A 21,446-nucleotide genomic window follows, 5' to 3' on the forward strand; every position below is an offset into this window, starting at 1 on the left:
CATTTGTCTCAATTTCTTTTTTGTTGAAAGATTTGTCTCCTCAATTTAGTCCCATATAAAAAATACACCTACAAATAAACGTGGTTTTCCAGAATACTTGTGTCGGTGTTATACTTAAGAACTCGACATAGTGTTCTTCATGTACAAGACGTCTTTGTATAAATAACTCGATTATGATCAGTTTCGGATTCTATCTGAAACATTTGATATTGGTGGTTGAGCTTTTGTGGGGAGAACATAATAATTGGTTCCATGGACTTCTGTTCAAAGCCGTTATCAACTCATTTTTTTGTTGAAAAGGGATATCAACTCTTAGGTTAATATAAAATTCTGAGGGTGGGACGTGCCACCAACTACTATACGTCCGTATCTTAATACAGATAGAAGAGCCATTGGGCATCGGATTTTTTTCAAATAACAAATAGAATTAATTCATCTCAGGGCACATTGATATGACTTGGTAATGAGGTAAGAGGTCAAGAAATACATCACAAATATGAACCCTTGCTGATACGATTCAATGTATATTCGAAATGAAGTTTAGAAAAGAAAACATCAAAATAACACTTGGTCTAGCCAAACACACAAAATTCCTAGTATTACCGATCCTCGGAAGGAAAAAAAAAAAGAACAAGAAACTAGAGTTACTCAGCGCTTTCCGCCACCACCACCAATCTTGGGACCTTTGCTTGCACCACCACCTTTGGGAAGGCTACCCTTACCCTGAGACTTTTGTGTCTTGGCAGCTACCTCGGCTTTCTTAGCCTTCTTCTCATCCTTAGTTTTCTTGATTCTCTCCTTGATTTCACTAATAATAAACACAATTTAAAAACATAATATCAGCCACCAAAACCCTGATATAACAAGAGAAGGTTAAAAATGGGGAAAGTTCATACCGGAGAGCAGCTTCACGAGCTGCGTCTCGAACTTCTGTCTTCTCAGTTCTTCTCTTTTGTATAACCTCCAAAGTTGCACCAACAATGGACCTAGAGTAAGGTTTCTTGGTGGCACGACGCCTCTTCTTTACGGCCTCTGCTGCAATATCCTGCAATTTGTTTAAAGTAAAAAAAACCAATAAGAACAAGAATTCTTCACAAGATGGATGATAACATAATATGCACCTCGCTCCAACCCAAGTATGTGTTGCGAATCGATAAGAATGTAGAGGGAAATTGTTTCATAATCTGATAAAAGTAAAATATGTTGATTCAAAAGAGTGATTTACCTTCTTATGTTGCTTCCTGTACATGGCTGTCCAGGTTAGCTTTGATGGCTTCAGCTTATTGTGGAAATACCTCTTGCATTTTGAGTTGACAAAGAGGAACACCTAAACTCAATTCCAGTATATTCGTAAGCAAACAAGACAAACACAAATAAATGAAGTAGTTCGAAATTCAGCATCAATGATCACATTATGATAAATTTATGCAAAAAAAAGTTACCTGTGAATCACTTCGGATAAATCTAATACCCCTACCAGGGTATATCTTTGCACCACTGAATCGGCAAAGTTCAGTCCTGAAATCAACCACAACATATTCTGTATATAAGCGCCATTACTTAGCGATTAACCAATGAAATTACCAATTAATTAAGATCCCTTAAATCACACATTCTATTGAGCAAGAAAGCTAGATGAGGTCAGCAGCATATACAACAAAACCCTAAATTTATAGCTTTTCAAAGTTTATAAATGTATAACAAGGTCAAGAAAATACTAATCTACCAGCATCTTAGAAAATAAGATCTCGCCTACAAAACCCATTCCGCCATTTTCACCCGGTCACATTTTCTAAATGAATGTTATGAAGAATTAAACCCCCTAGAAAAAGAAACCCTAGTTCAATATATCGTGGTTCTTTCCAATTGTTGAAGATTAAGATCTAACAAATAATATCAGACATCAATAAGATAATTTACAAGTGCTTACTTTAGAACCATGGCTGCTCCTGCTCCTAGTCACCTCCCTTCTCTTTTCTCCTCCAAGTTCTTCTCTCTCTCTCTCTCTTTCTCTCTCTCCCTCAACGTAAACAAGAAACTGAAACCCTAAATACCGCAAGAAAAAATTAGGGATTTAGGGTTCCAAACAACGAAAATACCATTTTATTCAAATGAAACTACTAAAATGCCATCTTTTGTTGCATGGGCCAAATTATGGATGGCAATAAATGGGCATATAGTCACTTTTACTATAGGCTCCCCCTACAGTGAGGATTATAAAAGAGGCGCCTTTAGAACATACCATGTGGCGCCACTAAGTTCAAGAGGCCTATGACTTTTGTGGTGGCTTTAAAACTTCCCACAGAATATTTTTAAAGGCAACAATAATATGAAGCATCCACATGCTTCCTTCATACCAACTATGGAGTAGTAAATACATCTAATTGCAACATTATTGAATGTTGGTTTCAAATTTATCTTTCTTGTTCCTATTTCTAATTCTAGGGTTTATATCATAAAGAGGTTATAACATTACCATTTACTACATTTATATTGGTAAAATTGTTTATAGTTAATGGCATTTATTTGAAGTAGTACTATTCAGATGCTCATGCTCTCATTCATAAACCATTTATTCATATACAGTATGAAGTTTTAATGAGATCAATGATGAATACCAGTCTCTATGTGTAGATCTCGATTTAATGATCTCAACTTCAAACATTTCATTTTTTAAGCCTAAGTTGTTTTGATATTGAATGTTTTCACATTCACCAATATTAACTGAAGATCCGATGTTCCATTCCCGTCTCATTAAACGAAACGTATGTCACAATATATTCCATAATGTACATAGTTTTAAAAGTAAAATTTGTCTTGCAAGGAGGTGAAATCAATAGTTATTGAATTTGGGTGATTATGATATTAATAACAATAAGTTGATCAGGCTTTAGATTCTATGCTGTTGGATTTTAGACTCTTTTAATTATTTATTTAATTTAGACGATTATCGTGTTTTTCATATATTGATGATGCAATAGTGTCTCGTAATGAATAACGTAGATAGTAATCAATTTCTAAAGCAAATGATCGCCTAACTACTTCAAATATGAGAAAATTAACAGTAAATGAGAAAGTTCACATGAACTCACACCTGTCACTTTCAACAAAAGAAAAAACTCACAACTATCAACTGAAAACAATTAATCATTATTTTTATCTACGCCGATGTCAACAAATAAGACCTACTTTTGACTATAAATCTTCCAAATATCCAACTCGAAAATTGCAAAATTATCCGTTTATTTTTTGACTAGAGTTGTGGCATTGTAAAATTTCCAAATAATTCAGGGAACTATTCATACTTTGTGGACCAAACTCAACTCCACCCAACCCATACCGTGGGATCCACATTTTGTCAATAAAAACCTAGGTTTTTTTTTTTTTGATGAAAGAATAAAAACCTAGGTTGATACTTGATAGTGGCTGGAAACCTGGAACAATCTGCTGGCCCAAAAACTATAACGAGTATAAACTTTTTCATTGAGGTCAGAGAAAAAAGAATTTTTTATGAAAATGGTGAATTTTATCAGATTTTATAAAATATAAACTGTTCAAAAGGAATTTTTTTAAGACAGTAATTTCCTATCTTCCTTATCTCCATCATACCAATTCTGCCCGCAGGGGTGGCCCGTGACCAAAGCCACCAAAGCGGTCGTTTTGGGCCCCAAATAATCAAGGGTTTCATGTTTCATATTTTGTATGTAATTTTCGAAAAATTAATTATATTTTAAATCAATTTCAAACACAATTTAAGTTGTAGTTTGGTGGTAAAGGGTTTAGATCATAAATGAAAGGTCAAGGGTTTGATTCCTACCATTTGCATTGTTTAAATTTTGCTTAATTTTTTTCTAATATCCATTGTATAAGTGGCCCAATTTTTGGTTTCGCTTGGGGCCCCGGATATACTAGGGCCGGCCTTGCCCGCCACCGTCACCACACTTTTTCTTTTATTTTTTCTTCTTCCTCTTCTCTCACCGCCGCTATCTCTATTTATCTTTCTTCTCACTCTCCTCCTCTTTCTTTCTTCTTTTCTCTCTCTTATCTCTCTCTTCCAACTAAAGTGGAGGATCTCCTTTGCCAGAAACCGATCCAACTTTAGATAAATTCCCGTAATCAATACTTTGGTTTGGAGAGAAATTCTCCAACTAGTTTGGGGGTTCTCCGAAATCAAAAATAGTTTTCGCCGAAAGGGACCTTCTTTTTAGTTGGAATGGATAACAGGATAAGGAGGGGGGAAGAGAAAGGGGATTGAGGAAGAGAAGGAGGAAAGATGATGGTTGGTCGAAGGAGGTGGTCATGGTGGTTGTTACATTTTCCAGGACAATAATTTCTTATCTTCCTTATCTCCAGACTACCAATTATGCCCGCAACCACCACCACACTTTCGCTTTCAGTTCTTCTTCCTCCTCTTCTCTCACCGCCGCTATCTCCATTTATCTTTCTTTTCACTCTGCTCCTCTTTCTTTCTCCTTTCTCTCTCTTATCTCTCTGTTCCAACGAAAGTGGATGATCTCCTTCGCCAAAAACCGATCTAATTTTAGAGAAATTCCTGTAATCAATACTCTGGTTTGGAAAATTCTCCAACTAGTTTGGGGGTTCTCTGAAATCAAATGTAATTTAAGCCGAAAGAGGTCATCTTCTTAGTTGGAGTGGATAAGGACTGGAGGGGGGAAGAGAAAGGAGATTGAAGAAGAAAAGGAGGAGAGATGATAGTTGGTCGAAGGAGGTGGTATGGTGGTAGTTGGTGAAGACGAGGAACGAAAGTTATAAAAAATTAAAGATCACCGACAATGGTTGTTTTCGGCGACCATTGCCGGAGTAGAGAAAGAATGAGGGAAAGGGGGTGCAGACAAAAAAATAAATATAATTTAATTCAAAAAAATTTACTTTCAATATTTTCTTGTTTTCCCGAGTGACCTTAATTTACAGATGAATTTGGAATTTATGGATACATCACTTTTGCACTTAAAATACGATAACCATATCTTTATTGCTTTTCCTATCTTTCTTTGTTCGATCTCTCATTTTCCTTCGACGGTATGCTATCATTACAAATGTTTTGTCGACGAATCTTCATTTTTCATACTTGTCTTTTCCTATCTTATATCCATTTCTTTTTCAACTACATTAATAATATTTATCTAACATTTAACATTAATAAATCACAATAATTTGACAAAGGAAATGTAAATCCAGAGTAAAAAAAATTCAAATCGTTCCACGTGGCTTAGGTAAAAGTCATTTATTCTATAACCAACCTTGAATAAGATATCTCGATTTGTGTCATTCTTTTCATGAATACTAACTCGTGGAAATTAACAAATTTTTTAGATATTAACTACGATAGTTATTACAAAACCATTCAATACAATTGTTAAGCAAAAGAAAAAACATCTCTAAATGTAAGCGAAAACGAGTAATGCAAAAAATCCCCTAATTTATATATCAATTTAATGTTTTCACCGACTTTCGATTTATCATTGGAACCCTTGCAAATCACACTATGCGTGAGAAAAATAGGCAAAATGAAACCAATAGATTTGTAACCCACTTCCTTTATGCGACTCCAGACAACGTTCGTTTTTATTCTACATCAATATATATAGTACTTTAACTACTTTATTCATATTGCAGTTATTGAGAATTTGAAAACGTATAGTTATAATTCGATATTTACTTCAAAATATATCATTTCATTTCCGAAGACAGTCCGAATATTAATAATTGGAGTTTTAAGCGGTTCCACAATCTTTTTTTTGATATAAAGTGGTTGGATGAGAGCAAGCAATCAATTCATCTTTAATTATTACCTTCCCACTCCATCGTTTTTTTTGTCACAAAGATTGAATTTCCATGGTTGATATTCAAGGGAATAAACAAAATTTTCGAGATCTAAAACTTTGGGTGAAAACAAATTCTTTTTGTAATCTTTTGTTTCCTCCAAACAATACCAACTCTGAATGTTTCTCATTTTCTTCTTCCATCACCCCTTCACACCACCACCTTCAACTGCGAATACACCTTTACTATCAATTTTCGCAACACCTTCACTACTAACTTCGACTGTCACCATTCCCCTTCCTCTCTCTCTATGGAATTATAACATATGATCCACAAACATAAATGTATAGAGGGACACACATTTTTAAGTTTGTAAACTAGTTTATTAAAATTAAACGTATTTAATCAATTTGTTTAAATTTTTATAAATATACTATTCTCTACCGTAATGAAATATCGTGAACTAGAGTTTTACATGTTAAAGCCGTGATTCACTTATGTGCGTCATATATTTCAAATAAAAGACAACATTTTAATGTAATTGATATTCCCACGTCTTCTAAATAGATCATTTGAATGTGTCAGACCGAACTAGACCAAACTTAATCAAGAAAAACCTTGCTCGTTAAGCAAAAAATGATCTCCAACTAACAAATGTTAAGCTTAAATTAACACATCCACACCTCACCTTTATCTCTATTTCCCTCAAAGTCAAATTCAATTGCCCAAATAAGGAAGATGAATCCCCATACCCCAATTCTAGTTGTCACCTCATGTTTGGAGAGATCTCCAATTTTAGTAGAAATATCAATTGAGTCCTTATATAAAGATTTTGGGTTTAAATTGTCTCAAATATCTTTAAATTTATCCATCTTAAAGCCTTAGGGCCATCAACAGTTCAACACTTAAATTTTTGGGTGTTAATGGTCCCGCCAACTACCTTCAAAATAATGGTGTAATAAAACTATGTTTGTGAAGTAGTAACATTTTAGGAATGTAGCTTATAGAAAGTAATTAAGTTTTAGCTATATTATTATGAATTAATAGTTTATTAATTCAAAATTTGAGTATTACTTCTACAATGAATGAATACAATGTAACATTTATAAAGTGGTAGTGAAAATAATGCCATCAATAATTGAAATGCAATACTTGTTAAGGAGTTCATATAAATGACTAAGCTAAAATTATGATATTTATTATTAAAATTATGATCACTCTGGATGGCAATTTTCAATATATAACAATAGTTATGAGTCATGATTTTTTTTAATTCAACTAAAAAGTTAGTTATAATTTCCAAAATTCTTAAGATTACTAACTTTTTATTTATTTATTTTACAAGAAATAACTAAATATTTCTATGAAGAACAAAACGTTACAGCGGGAAAGACATGATCTAAGAATATTAATATATTATGTCAAGATACAAACATGTAAAAATTATTTAGTAATCTCAAAAGTTTATAATTTTAGAAAATTTATTAACAAGAAATCAATAAGATATAATCTTGTTTTCATACAGATTTTCCGAGGCAAATAACGTAAGTACATGATGATAAATTGTATCCGACGTAATTGATTAGGATCCTTAGTTAACTTACGCGATTAGGAATATGAACGTATCTATCTAATTGATCTGATAAATCATAACTATTAATACAGTTAAAAATGAATCAAAAATATCGGATTATCAATCTTTTTATGTAAATTAAAATCTTTTAGATGAAAATAAATTTAAATATTTTATTTGTGATTGTGTTTGTGATTATCAACACAATAGTTATTTGGACAAACAAATTAAATAATCACATAATAAACAGATCTGTAAATGAAATTTGCCATATATTTGGGTAATAATTAATTATCCAATATGTAATCTTCTATAATAGTAAAAAAATCAGAGAATGATAACAAAGTGAATATTTTGACCTAAAATATTTCTGTGTTCTGCGGCCGGACAATGAAATAATCATACAAGATAGTATAGACAAAGGAGGGTAAGTGATCTGTTCATAATTACACAACAAAACCAGAGTAGCTAACAAATGTATAAAGGTTAAAATCGTCATTTGGTGATTCTAGAAACAATGCTTGTTAGAGAGAGAGAGAGTCCGGAGTTATTATAAATAGAGAGCTGTTGCTTTCATTTTTATTGCCAGAAAATATCAAATTCCGGTAGTGGTCGGAAATCAGTGAATTTTCCGGTTACATTACTGGGTTTTTGAGATATAGAGTGAGAAAAGTTGAGTTTTTTTTTGTAGTGAGAGAAAGAGTTTGAAAAAGTGGTGGAAGCCATTGACTGACTGTTTGTTACTTATAAAAAGCTCAAATTTGCTCTATAGTCAGCAACAGAGTACGGAACTTTCTTACTAGTACTATTTCATTTTATTTTATTTTCTTGATTTTGTATCTGTTTATATTTTATTATTATTTTTAATCAATTTTCTACAAATCCCAACATTTTTATATTGAGATAGAGAGGGAGGAGAAGAACAAGAAAACAAGTGAGAAAGATCCACTGATCTAAATTGCTGTTTTCTTTCTCTATCTTATTTGAGTTTTTTTTTCACTAAATTAGAAAGAAAAAATCAAAAATAAAAAACAAAAAAAAGTGTATCTAAAGGCGGCTCTCACAAGAAAAGATGGGTCAAAAGTTGTCTACAACATGAATTCGCAGACAACACGACCCCATTTTCTTTCTGTGAGATACTGTATGTACAGAAGATGATTGGTTCGTGCATACAGGATTGCCTAATGAGATACCAGTAAATGACAAAGATCTACAAATCTCAATCTAATGTTTTATTTTCTCGCAAGAAAACTTATTTGTTTTTTCTCAAAAGTTGTTAAACGGGTAAAAATATTTCAGCGTAGACAGATCTCACGTGAGAGATTTGCGGGTTGTCTATGATAAGTAAGAAGATGACCGTTTTTAATCTCTTTTTACGAGAGACATGTAAAGTAATCAGATGACTATTAAATACGGTGCAACGAGAAAAAAACTATATAATTGGTAAGACAAACGTGACGATAAATTGTCCTAAAAACAACACGGCTCACGCGGATATGTTGAATGACGATCTTACCCTTGTGGGAAGGGGTATTACCCCTAAAAATGAAATGACGATATTACCCCTAAAAATTGGTTTTCCATTTTTACCCATGGGAAGGGGTTGAAAATTTTGATTCTTTTTATAGTGCATGAGATTTGATTTGAGAGAGAAAAAAAGGGTGTTTTGTTTGAGAGTAAGAAGGTTGAGAAGATAACACGACATTGATATGTGGAGTCTTCGAAGCCTTACAAACAGATAAAACCAAAAAGAGAAGAAGAAAAGGGTTTCTTTTTAGTTGACTAAAAACCCTTTCTTCTTTTTTCTTCTCTGTCAATCATCTCTCCCCCTTTTAGGTTATATAGAGGGGAGGGAGGGCCCTTTCGTTTTCTCATTTTTATTGGGAAAAGCTGATTTGATTATGGGGGGAAGAAAAAAAGATAAGTAGTAGTAGAGTCAATCAAGCATGCAAAAGAAGAAGGAGAGATAATATTTAATAACTGAAGAGGAAATATAAAAAGAAAGGGGAAAGAACTATTTTTACGCTCTTTAATGGCGTTATTACAATAAGGGTTTCTCTTTTTGGGTTATTTTCTAGAGAGAGAAAGTAGTCATTAGAGAGAGACAGACAGAGGGAAGTTGCTAATAAGCCTACTACTACCACTGTCTTTGGATCGCTTGCCTTTCTTTCTCTTCCTTTCTCTCTATAGTCTAGATATATAGAGAGAGAGAGACTGTGTTTCTGTAAAGGGTTCTGTTCAGTTTGTCTCTCTCTCTTCAACTTTTTGATTGATCTGAGAAGGGATTTCTGAGATACCCATTTTGTTTAATTTGTTTTGAAGAGAGTATAGAACTGTAGAAGGTGTTAAATCTACTTAATGCAGTTGTAGAAGTTTTAGAGAGAGAGAGAGAGAGAGGGAGTTTAGAGGAGAAGGTGATGAGTTTTGGGGGTTTTTTCCAGAACACTTCTTCTGGTGGTGGAAGAGTTTTAACAGATATCCCTTTAACTAACAACATGCCTGGTGGAATAACTAAATCTATGTTCAATTCTCCAGGCCTCTCTCTAGCTATTGTATTCACTTTTTTCTCTCTAACTTATAATCTCATTTATCAGTTCTTGTTTTGTTATTAACTTCTAATCTATGTTAATATCTATGTTTTTACTGATCTGGGTTTTTTTATTTTTTTATTTTGTGGTAGCAACGATCAAAGATGGAGGAAGAAAATGGTGATGTGAGTCGATTTGGTGATCAAATTGAGCCAAGTTATGGTGGTGTAAGAGCTAGAGAAGATGATTATGAAAGTAGATCAGGAAGTGAAGCTGGATCAGGTGATGAACAAGAAGGTGACAAACCACCAAGGAAGAAGAGATATCATCGCCACACTCCACAGCAAATCCAAGAACTCGAGGCGTAAGATTTCTCATTTTCGATTTCTAAAGTTTGTATACTATCATAACTAAAATGAAAACTTCATAGATTGTTTTATTTTTGTAGGCTTTTCAAAGAATGCCCACATCCAGATGAGAAACAAAGGTTGGAACTAAGTCGAAGGCTTAACTTGGAGACTAGGCAAGTGAAGTTCTGGTTCCAGAATCGTCGAACTCAGATGAAGGTTAGATTGAAATTTTCAGTACCCATTTCTTTTGATTCATTAATTTTGTTTGGGTTTTAATCTAAATGATATATATTTTTTTTAAATGAAACAGACCCAAATCGAACGTCATGAGAATTCGATGCTTAGACAAGAGAACGATAAGCTTCGTGCTGAAAACATATCGATGAGGGAAGCCATGAGAAGCCCATTGTGTACTAACTGTGGAGGTCCTGCGGTTTTAGGAGAAATGTCAGGAGAAGAACAACAACTTAGGGTCGAAAATGCTCGTCTTAAAGAGGAGTTAGAGCGAGTGTGTGCACTATCTGGGAAGTTCATAGGTCGCCCCCTACAACCTATGGGTAATGGAATGCCCTCGTCGATGGGTAGCTCAAATTTGGATCTTGGTATGGGTATGAACGGTTTTGGTGGATTAGGCAATGTGAACCCAAATCATTTGATGAGTAATGATTTTAATGGTAGTATTTCGAATTCATTGCCAATGCCACCGGTCCAACCGCAATCAAGGGCAGCAGGCGGAGTTACGGTACTCGACAGATCACTTGAAAAATCAATGTGTTTAGAACTTGCTTTAACAGCCATGGAGGAATTAGTGAGAATGGCACAATCTAATGAGCCCCTTTGGGTTCCTACTGGTTTGGTTGGACAAAAAGAAAAGTTGAATGTCGAAGAGTACGCCAGGATGTTTCCTTCTTGCATTGGACCAAAACCGAGTGGGTTCGCCAGTGAAGCAACCAGAGAGTCTGGAGTCGTGATTATTAACAGTGGTACTCTTGTCGAGACGTTAATGGATGCTGTAAGTACTAAAACTCACATTTTCGTCCTACTCTCAAGTACATGTCTTATAATTTTAGGTATATCACTAATCGTTTTATTTGCGTATTTTGGTTGGATAGGTTACGAGTGTTACCTAATAGCCTGCTTCAAATTTGAAATCTTTTCTTTTTCCTACTTTAATGCAAGTTAATAAAAATTTGTGTATCTTTCTTGAAATTTTGTTACATAGAACCGATGGGTGGAAATGTTTCCTTGTATGATTGCGAGAGCTGTTACCACTGATGTGATCTCCAATGGTATGGGTGGAACCCGAAATGGTGCTCTTCAAGTGGTAAGTTTAAATAAGAAATTTAACAGTCTTGTTTTCAGTTATTTGTATAATTTCATTAAAATTGTTTTCTTCATTTTATAGATGCAAGCCGAGCTTCAAGTTCTCTCACCGTTAGTCCCAGTTCGTCGGATCAAATTTCTTAGGTTCTGCAAACAACATGCAGAAGGAGTGTGGGCAGTAGTTGATGTATCCCCTGACTTTAGCCATGAAACCCCAAACCCATCTCCGGGGAGCTGTAGGAGGCTTCCTTCTGGTTGTATTGTTCAAGATATGCCTAATGGGTGCTCCAAGGTATTGACGAAATCAACCTCTTTTTTCTATTCGATTCATATTTACACGTATATCTCTGAGATGCTTTCTTACTAACATTAAGTTCTTTTTATAATCATCCTTAGTTTTCAATACTACTATTGCTTCATATCTGCACCAAAAAATTACTTTTATATACTTAAACTAAGTAACAAAATCGATGTACTTAATCTATAATCAAATTGAATATTGATAGAATCGTCTAGTTAGTATGTGTTTCTGCACCTCGAACACATTAAATTTCATAGCTTTCTCTATCTAGGTAATGCCTTGTTATCTTATACTTCGATTTCATAAATTTATATTTTGATGTTTCTATTCCAATCTGGGATGCTTTATCAATCTTCTTTCAGATTCAATTTTTTGAAATATTATAATATAAAGTTTTACTTCTCGATGTGTTTCTCGACCGTACAAATCGCTACTTTTTTGCTCTTTCCCAAGTGAAGGTGTCATGTGTGTATATTATATATACTCTAAACCAATATTTCATTGTTAATTACATTTTAATAGTTTCAGATGCAACAAATAAGCATGTTTCCCGCTGACAAGCTATCTAAATATATTTGCTTAAGATTGCTAGGATATAGAAATTTGATAGTTTCATGGGTTAATAATATTTTATGCGTACACTCTATTCATTTAAAGATTGTAAGGTTGACTATTAGGAGTGAGGCCAAATAAACTTGTTGGCATTTTTGTCTTTTTTTATTTCATGCAGTTTGACTTTTGACCATTGACTTTTGTAGAATTTGGTGAGTGTAGGATAAGGTAGTTGACACAGTGGGTGTAAGTAACAAATTGTAAATCTTCGCAGGTTACGTGGATTGAACATGCAGAGTATGGAGAGGAAAGAATTCACCGCATTTATCGACCGTTACTGAAGACGGGTATGGGTTTCGGGGCACAAAGATGGTTAGCAACTCTTCAAAGGCAATGCGAGTCTGTTGGAGTGCCAATGACGAAACTAACAAACGAGCAAGGTGGTATGATCGGTAATTATCATTTCTTAATTATCTTCACTATAGAAACCACTAGTAGGTTAACTTAGACAATATCTCGCACAGAAAAATGCAGGTTAACCCCGGCCTTGGTTCGGGTTAGCGTGATAATGATTTCATTTTGGGGCTGTGGTGATGGAATTGTCAACAGGCTAACACAAGCTGTAGATGGACTAGGTTGCGAATAGTTCCTTTAAAAGGACCTAGATATAAGTTGACTTTTTAGAGTTGATTTTGATGGTATATAATAACTTAGTCCCTTCTATATAAATTTACAGTTCAACCCCTGATTTTCATTCTTCTTGTTGAAGGTATTACACCGGCCGGATGGAAAAGCATGTTGAAGCTGGCACATCGTATGACTGATAACTTCTGTGCTGGAGTATGCGCATCGACAGTCCATAAGTGGAACATGCTCGGTGCAGGAAATGTGGATGAGGATGTTCGGGTCATGACCCGAAAGAGCATTGATAATCCCGGTGAGCCACCAGGTGTGGTATTGAGTGCTGCAACTTCGGTCTGGTTGCCCGCTTCACCCCAGAAGATCTTTGATTTCTTAAGAGATGAACGGTTGAGAAGCGAGTGGGATATTTTATCCAATGGTGGACCTATGCATTTAATGACTCACATTCCTAAAGGCCGCCAAGACAGTGGGAATTCCGTTTCTCTTCTTCGTGCTAACGTAAGTTTCTCTCACCCTCTCCTTTGCATTACTCACTTTATAAAATCGAACTTAAGGTAATTGACTAGATACTTAACGGTCCGTTTCACTATCATCTATTCTCGCGGAAGATTTCGTTTACTCATTCTTTTGCAAGTGATATCTAATTGACCACATTATTTACATAATTTACATTTCAGCCCATGGGTGGTAGCCAGAGTAGTATGCTGATATTACAAGAGACCTGCATAGATGCAGCAGGAGCACTTATGGTGTACGCACCAGTTGATTTACCAGCTATGAATGTTGTGATGAGAGGTGGAGATTCTGCTTATGTGGCATTACTTCCTTCTGGATTCTCTGTTGTACCCGATGGCATGGAAATTGTCGACAACGGTGGTGGTGGTGGTGATGGTGACACATCTGGCAGTGGAGGTGGTGTTACTATGCTGAAACCTACTGGAGGGTCATTACTGACGGTAGCATTTCAGATATTGGTGAATCCTTTGCCGACAGCGAAACTCACTGTGGAATCGGTGGATACGGTCAATAACCTGATTTCTTGCACCGTGCAGAAGATAAAGACAGCTCTTACCTGACCAAATTAGGTCATCTCACATCCACTTGGAATAAACTAGTACTTTTTGGGGTTTTAATTAATTTATTTTTTAATTTAATTAGGCACACACAATGGTATATCTGACTTGGGACAGAACCGGAGTTGAGTCAAGAGCGAACCGCCCGTTAAAAACTAGGCCAGTGTATAAAGAACTGGGCAAAGGTGGTGGTGGTTCGGGAATTGACTCGTAGACTCTCGAGGTGTTCCAAGAAGGAGAAAACCAACATAGGAAATAATATAAGGAAGGAAATACTGAATTAGTTGCTTAACTTTGAAGTTTTCAAAGATTAGGTACTAGTTTGGTTTGTCCTCCTCACAGTTGTTGTTTGTTTGTTGTGTTTGGTTTTTAAGTTAACCAAGACTTGTTTGAATTGTTGTTTATGTTTGGGATTATGTTGGTTTAATAGTTAAACTTCATTCAAGTTTTAATTTTGTTTGCATTTTATTTAACACCTTAGTTCCAATGTTTAGAATTTTTTTTTGCCTCGAGTCGGTGAGGCAACCGAATTGAAGACTATGATCAAGTCGTACTCTTCAAAATTTTTAAGACTATAATGCAGGAGGCACCCGTAGCCTCAAAGTGTTGGAACAGGATGAGGTAGCCCCTCCCCTTTACCTCTCTCGAAAGTCGAGGACTCATTTGGCTGTACAGCACGCATCTAGGCCTAATCTATAGGCCCTGTTCATGCGTTTTTGTCGCTTGGTGGTTGTCATTGTACTTAGCTGGTTGAAAAATGCTATTTGACTCGAAAATAGGATCGATCATAGGTTGAAAGTCAGTCACTTCAGCATTCGGCCTGTCGACTATATGTTTCAGGTTAAAAGGAACATACAGGTTAAAAGGAACATAGCACACAGATAAATAGTGAATTTCTTTAATATAGAAAAGGTGCACATGAATTTGTCTCTTTATCTTATTTCACAATGTTTTGTTTCTACTAATATCATGAATGCCCACTTGTCTATTGAAGAGAGTGTAGACAAAGTGCCATGAAGTCAAGACAACCATAGCCTGCCCATCTCAATGTAAACCAACATTGTTGTGGATCCTCCAAAATAAATCAGAGCTTGGGTCACCTCATCCCTCTACAACTGTACCTTATTTGACCACTCTTTCCACATTTTTTGCTTGGCTATTCTTGTTAGTCATGGATTTTAGCTACTCATCATGTGAGAAATCTTTTGGGAAGTTCTAAACCTGCCTCTCTACGGTTTTACTGGCGCGCACCTGTTTCTCTTTTAACTTAGTAAATCTAGTTTGACTACACGTAGTTAGAAACACCCTCTGAATTGGTAGGTTCAGACTGTTTTCAGTCAAAAGAAGAGAAACAGTGTCCGTTTTGAGAGGGAGCACTCTTCACTATTTTCGAGAAGGATACGCTTTAAAACTTATTGTGTCTTTTCTAAGACTCAAAAACTTTGGATAAATCCGTGTATTTATCATGTAACGAATATTGTTTCATAATCTATAAAATAAAGTACTTGAACAGAGCGATCTTGTGAAATTTACCTTGATTGAGTAGTCACATGCACATCTCTTCACTGAGAGACTAGAATTCTAATATTCGCTTTGTAAAAACAACATTCAAAAAGATTGCTTAATTGATAAAAATGAATGTTTTTACATTGTACTTGGAGGTTTTCATGCAACAAAGAGATATGGGTCCACAAAAGGAGGTGTCTAGATAATGAATAAATCTTGACCTCCCTAAAAATAATCTAAACAATAGTAAACCCTCCAAATCAAAATTATATTCGAATCTAAATAATTTAATATTTAGTCATTTTCAACCTTTAATAATTTATATGGTCCCCATAATCTATTTGAGATTTACATGTATTCTAGTTTATTTGTAACCCATCAATAACTCGTGTTGGATAAGTTGAAAAATTCCTCTCTTTCATATTTTAGAAAAAATAATTGGGGGTAACGTTGGAGACTTGCGGGTGTTCATCTAGGGCCTCTCTTTCACATAAGAGAAAATGATTCCGGTAGCGTTGGAGCTTCGATGATCTTATGTGTGTTAGTTGAGGGTCGCTTTCGTAATGTACATATAGACAAAGACGGATGAAATTTATAATAAGAATAAAAGAAAATAAAGGGAAAGGTGTGAATATAACACTACAAACATTTTGACTTCAGTATTTGTTTTAGTTTGTTTTCTTCCTTATTTTGTATTAGGTCAAAGACATCTATTGTGAAAGCCATGTTAGCCTAAAGATGGGAAGTTGAATTAATAAAGGAAGAATGAATGGAATTGTATGAAGATGACATGAAGAAAAAGAGGATAAATTTGAAGTTTGTACACATTAATTAAAAAAAGCAACTCCATGTCTATACCTAAATTGTCAATATCATATTTCTAATCAATCATCTTCTTTCTTTCATTATTGTTTGACCTTTTTCTTTGGTTTCTTATGAGACAATGAACATCAAAAGTCATGGTACTTGGACCTCCTTCACATGTTACAACTTCTAGAGAGATGTAGAGAGAGATGAATTGCAATCTTACATTCTTATCTATCTGGATAAGTTAGAGATGACTGACCAACAACTGATAGCTCAGTTGGTAAGACATGTATCGTGAAACCCTAGAAGTTTGAAGTTCGATTCTCAGGGTAGGTGGATTCCATGATTTAGTAAACTTGGGTTGTTAAAAGTAAAAATAAGTAACATGATGGGCTTTAGGCCTCTAATTTATATAGACTTTTGGACCGGTAGTTTAGAATGTTAAAGTTCAGAGGGTTATCATGCTTATCACATTTTGATGATGTATCAATGCCTTTATAATGACTTCGTAGTGGTGTTTATGTAGTTGGGTTCTTTGGTAAGTGAACTTTGAACCAACCCACACTTAAGGTGCTTATATGATTTCAATTGAGTACAGCGGGCTTAATCCAACTTAGGCTATGGGCTTTCATGAAACCATACCTCAAGTTTATAAGAGTTCTATAGGCACCATGGATATCAAGCCCAATGTAAGCCATTTAATGTCAAGCCCACAAAGGCCTACTAAAAATGTGTTCCTTTTCTCCACTAAAACCTAAACCCCAACTCCCAAGCTCCCAAAACCTCTCTCTCAAACCATGAAATCTCTTAAACCCTTGAAAAATCTCTTCCCAACTTCTAGCATTCTCATCAAAATCATCAACAAAACTGTTCTAACCCCAAACCCTAATTTTCATGAAAAACTTATAAACCCTAACTACAACTTCACCTTAATTAGACCCTTTTCTCAATCCACTTCAATACCTAAAAAGCTCCAAAGAGTAAGAGATCATGGGTATGATAATTACATGGAAGTTCATAAAAAAATCATCAAAATTCTCAAATTTCAAACCCTACTTCTCTCTCAACCTAATCAAACTATCAACATTGCTCGTCTTGATGCTCTCTCACGTCGTCTTGGATTCAAACAATTTGAAGCTGGTGCATTTATCCTAAAATTTCCTCATATTTTTCAAATTTATGAACACCCAGTTCAAAGAATTCTTTATTGTCGTCTTACCCGAAAAGCTAATCTTCAAATTGAACAAGAAAATCAAGCTTTTAATGATCAAATTCCTGATGCTGTTACTCGATTAAGGAAAATTTTGATGTTATCAAACACGGGTCGAATTCGTCTTGAACATATTCGAATTGCTCGCCTCGAATTAGGGCTTCCTGAGGACTTCGAATTATCGGTAATTCTCAAATACCCACAATTTTTTAGACTTTTTGATGCTAAAGATACACGTTCTAAGTATATTGAGATTGTTGAAAAAGACCCAAATTTATCAATTTGTGCTATTGAGAAGTTAAGAGAAAAAGAGTATAGAGAAAGAGGTCTTGATGCTGAAAATATTAGGTTTTCATTTATTGTTAATTTCCCACCTGGTTTTAAGATTGGTAAATATTATAAGATTGCTGTATGGAAATGGCAGAGATTACCTTATTGGTCACCCTATGAGGATGTTTCGGGTTATGATCTTCGATCGTTAGAGGCGAAGAAACGAATGGAAAAAAGAGCAGTTGCCATGATACATGAATTGTTGTCATTAACAGTAGAAAAGAAGCTAACTTTAGAGAGAATAGCTCATTTTAGAAATGCCATGGATTTGCCTAATAAACTAAAGGAGTTTTTACTTCAGCACCAGGGTATATTTTATATATCGACGAGGGGGAATCATGGGAAACTTCATACAGTTTTCCTTAGAGAAGCTTACAAGAAAGGAGAGTTGATAGAGCCAAATGGGTTGTATTTGGCAAGGAGAAAGTTAGCGGAATTGATATTGTTGAGTCCAAGGAAGGTTAATATGGATAGGGAATTGGGTAGTTTTAGGAGAGATAGAGGAGAAGATGAAACAAGGAGTATAAGAACTAGGTATGTTGAAAGTAACCATGGAAGTCTTTTGATGGAAGAGAATTTGACAAAAGATGGGGAGGGAGAAGAAGAAGATTCGAAAATGAATCGAAGTTTTGATTGGGGGCAAAGTGGGGACAGAGAAGAGCAGATGGAATCAGATGAAGAAGAGAATATTGAACCGGACGGGAAAGAGGATATGGAATCGGATTCAGGTAGCGATTCAGTAGAGACTGACGAGGGCTCTGACTGTGAAGGCACCACAGATTCAGACTGATCATCATGTTAGCTAGTGAATGCGATGTTTCTGAGTGTCAAGAAACTTTAAGAGGTTTGTGGTGTGTTCTACCGAATACTTGTTAATTTTGAACCAATTAGCTCTTTGTGCTTATCCAAGACCCAATCCACACGAGTTTCCTGTTTAGGTTGTACCGCTAGCCGAAGAGATGGGTATAGTTTTTGTTTTATGTTGCAAGAGTGCTTCTTGTAGAAGAGATGCAGTTTGATGGTCTCCTTCACTTGAGGCAAACACAATATCACCTTGGTTCACTTTTGAGGTGCAACTGTTGAATGCTTGACGAATAAAGGTATACGAGCTTTGGTGTAGCGGGCAAACATTTATATATATTTGAGAAAAAATATTTAAAGAAAAGTTCGTACAGAATCTTATGGAGAATGTGGGGCGAGAAGAAAAAGTAGCTCTGGACGAGGTTTGTTACTTCAATATTTCTCAGTTGCGTCTGCTCTTATTAGTGTTTCTGATTGTTATTTCATCAAAACTCTGTATTTGATTATTTCCTATTCAGAAATTTTATGATCAATTCATTGTTTTCTAAGCAAATGATTGATGATTGTCGCTAGTAAATTATGGCGGAGTTAGTTAAAAGAGAACGTGTTCCTGTGGCACTAAATTGGGGCCTCGGCTTTTTATCTATGTTAGATTATAGGTATTGAGTTCATCACATTGTTGAACGACTCAAACCCATGATATCATTTACCCTGGAGATTAAAAAACTTAGTCTTTGGTAATTAGAGTGCTCATAAGAACTAAATTTTCCGTCAATTTGTGGGCAATTTCTTAAGATACTAAAAGTAGAAAATGCAGTGTATGAAATTCTTAATTACTGTTCAACACTCAGATTCTTTTTTGCAGGTAATGTCTTGTTTATGAGTCATCAAGTAGAGTAGCAAAACCTTGTGGGCTTTTAGAAGACCAAACTATCAAACTAATCCGTACAAGCTGAGTTGAGTTTTGCAGATGCTGCAACAAGGTACGCTTGTGTTTCTTACCATCTCTTGTCGCCATTTTTTCCAACTCCCACTAAGCCTTTCATGCTTGTCTCTAGGATCAAATTCTTATATTTCTCGTTAGACAAAGTTTACCCGGTAAATTCTTTTCTGCACAATATCAATGTATTGAATTTATGGCAGTATCTGAGGAAATGGGTTTGGAGGAGTTTACACTTTGGGATTGGTGTCATTGTTGTTATAGGCAAAGGGTCTTATTGGTGTGATGATATCCAATGGGGTTACTAGCGAACACAGTCGGACTTCAGGCCCTTAGTTGGGTTTGAAATTGACCATTCCTAGCTGAAGTTGTTCCGTACGATGACCTAAGCCGTCCTACAAATTAAAAAGAAGAGATATAGTAACGACTGCCTTAGGACTTTGGACCCATAAATGGACTCAGACGAGAACGTGTTCTGTAGGATGACACAGTCGAGAAGAGAAGACGATATATAACTGAATCTGGATTTGACACATTAATAGGTGAACCAGTTCTGTACGATGAGTCAAAGAGATGCCCCTTTCGATGCGATTAGGAGGAAGAGATGACAGTGGACACCTTTGGACTTTAGACCCCTAAATGGACCTTGACCCACTACTAGCTAAACTGGTTCTACATGATGACTCTTAAGAGAGGCAGACCTCTTCGACACAGTTAAGAGAAGATGATAGCGAATACCTTTGGCCTTTGGACACCTAAAGGGAACTATGCCCAAACTTGACTCACTACCAGGTAGACTGGTTGCATATGATGAAAAACCCCTTCGACACAGTTAGGAGGAAGAGATGCATTTTAGAGGTATCTCGAGATCCCGTACCAAGGAGTCTGACCAAATGGTCGAATGTTTCTTCTGAAATGGTTATGTGGTGTTCGATTGAGTCTATCGTTATTTAGTTATTGTGGTCACTGATCCTATTTTATTATATGAATAATCTGTCCTGAAATGTTTTATCGAACGGATTGACTTATGTCCTTGAGTTAGCAGATCAAGGGCTTCAAACATTCATCCCAACTCATATATTGAAGGGATCGGAATCGTTCTACAGAGGTTGCCTCCAAATTTCGAGTAGACAATGGATCATATTCGCTCCATCATCGACTAAAGTTATGGTCTAAAAACAGTTTACCAATTTTTTTTATGTATAAATTGTTGTCTCACAAGATATATTTAAGGGATTCTTCTGATTTATTTGAATCTAACTTGGTGATGCCCTAATCTTATTCTAAAAGTGGATAGCCTAAAATAGATAGATGCATGCATGTCTTCAACCACAAACACAACTGAGTCAACTAGGTATAATTAGGACATTTTAAAACCAACTTTATTAAGATCCTCCTAGATTTAGGAACATTATGTCTTCTGTATGTTAACTAACCACCAACCCTAACTTGTGTCCTTTATATTTTTTTCATCACAAATCTAACCTATCATTTACTTTGAATGACCCTTTAATGGATTACTTAGATTCACCTACTGACCTACCCAATATTTATTTGTTTTAGTTACAATCTATGAGTTTCTCGGCATGGTTCAACAAATTCCTCCAACCGGAATAATAGTTGCTACTGGATTCTCTCAGATAATTGAGTACAAAGGGGCCATGGGTTGAAAGTCCAAAAGTTAAGAAAAATTAGGTCCAAGATCCACCCTTAAAGATCTATAGGT

The 21,446-nt window shown here is 35.3% G+C and overlaps 2 protein-coding genes and 1 pseudogene across 3 annotated transcripts; 2 read left to right on the plus strand and 1 right to left on the minus strand.

Annotated features, from left to right (window-relative positions):
• Positions 1 to 346: 346 nt before the first annotated feature.
• On the minus strand, positions 347 to 2,159 carry LOC147535277 (large ribosomal subunit protein eL24-like). Its single transcript, XM_086651149.1, has 5 exons — positions 1,931 to 2,159; positions 1,443 to 1,518; positions 1,226 to 1,327; positions 897 to 1,045; positions 347 to 808 (listed from the first exon to the last, which is right to left on the minus strand). The coding sequence occupies exons 1-5, from the start codon at positions 1,939 to 1,941 to the stop codon at positions 649 to 651; spliced, it is 498 nt and encodes a 165-aa protein (XP_086507275.1). The 5' UTR covers positions 1,942 to 2,159; the 3' UTR covers positions 347 to 648.
• A 6,831-nt stretch (positions 2,160 to 8,990) lies between these two features.
• LOC147535278 (homeobox-leucine zipper protein ANTHOCYANINLESS 2-like) lies at positions 8,991 to 14,216 on the plus strand (annotated as a pseudogene). The gene is made up of 9 exons (XR_015227204.1): positions 8,991 to 9,909; positions 10,038 to 10,249; positions 10,334 to 10,451; positions 10,546 to 11,247; positions 11,458 to 11,559; positions 11,641 to 11,850; positions 12,686 to 12,863; positions 13,181 to 13,551; positions 13,731 to 14,216. The product of XR_015227204.1 is annotated as a homeobox-leucine zipper protein ANTHOCYANINLESS 2-like (transcript).
• A 2,951-nt stretch (positions 14,217 to 17,167) lies between these two features.
• RPD1 (Ubiquitin carboxyl-terminal hydrolase family protein) lies at positions 17,168 to 21,009 on the plus strand. The gene is made up of 3 exons (XM_086651150.1): positions 17,168 to 19,202; positions 19,646 to 19,763; positions 20,766 to 21,009. The coding sequence occupies exon 1, from the start codon at positions 17,237 to 17,239 to the stop codon at positions 18,767 to 18,769; it is 1,533 nt and encodes a 510-aa protein (XP_086507276.1). The 5' UTR covers positions 17,168 to 17,236; the 3' UTR covers positions 18,770 to 19,202; positions 19,646 to 19,763; positions 20,766 to 21,009.
• Positions 21,010 to 21,446: the final 437 nt, after the last annotated feature.

Source organism: Eschscholzia californica, unplaced genomic scaffold (genome assembly GCF_041429995.1).
Source record: "Eschscholzia californica isolate CP2 unplaced genomic scaffold, dmEscCali1.0.p SCAF_6, whole genome shotgun sequence".
In the NCBI taxonomy this organism is placed as follows: Eukaryota; Viridiplantae; Streptophyta; class Magnoliopsida; order Ranunculales; family Papaveraceae; genus Eschscholzia; species Eschscholzia californica.

Coding starts and splice junctions, on each gene's coding strand:
- LOC147535277 (XM_086651149.1), bottom strand. Junction 1,328..1,442: donor TTATCCGAAGTGATTCACAG/GTAACTTTTTTT, acceptor AATTGAGTTTAG/GTGTTCCTCTTTGTCAACTC. Junction 1,046..1,225: donor ACAGGAAGCAACATAAGAAG/GTAAATCACTCT, acceptor AACAAATTGCAG/GATATTGCAGCAGAGGCCGT.
- RPD1 (XM_086651150.1), top strand. CDS start 17,237: ATGAAATCTCTTAAACCCTTGAAAAATCTCTTCCCAACTTCTAGCATT.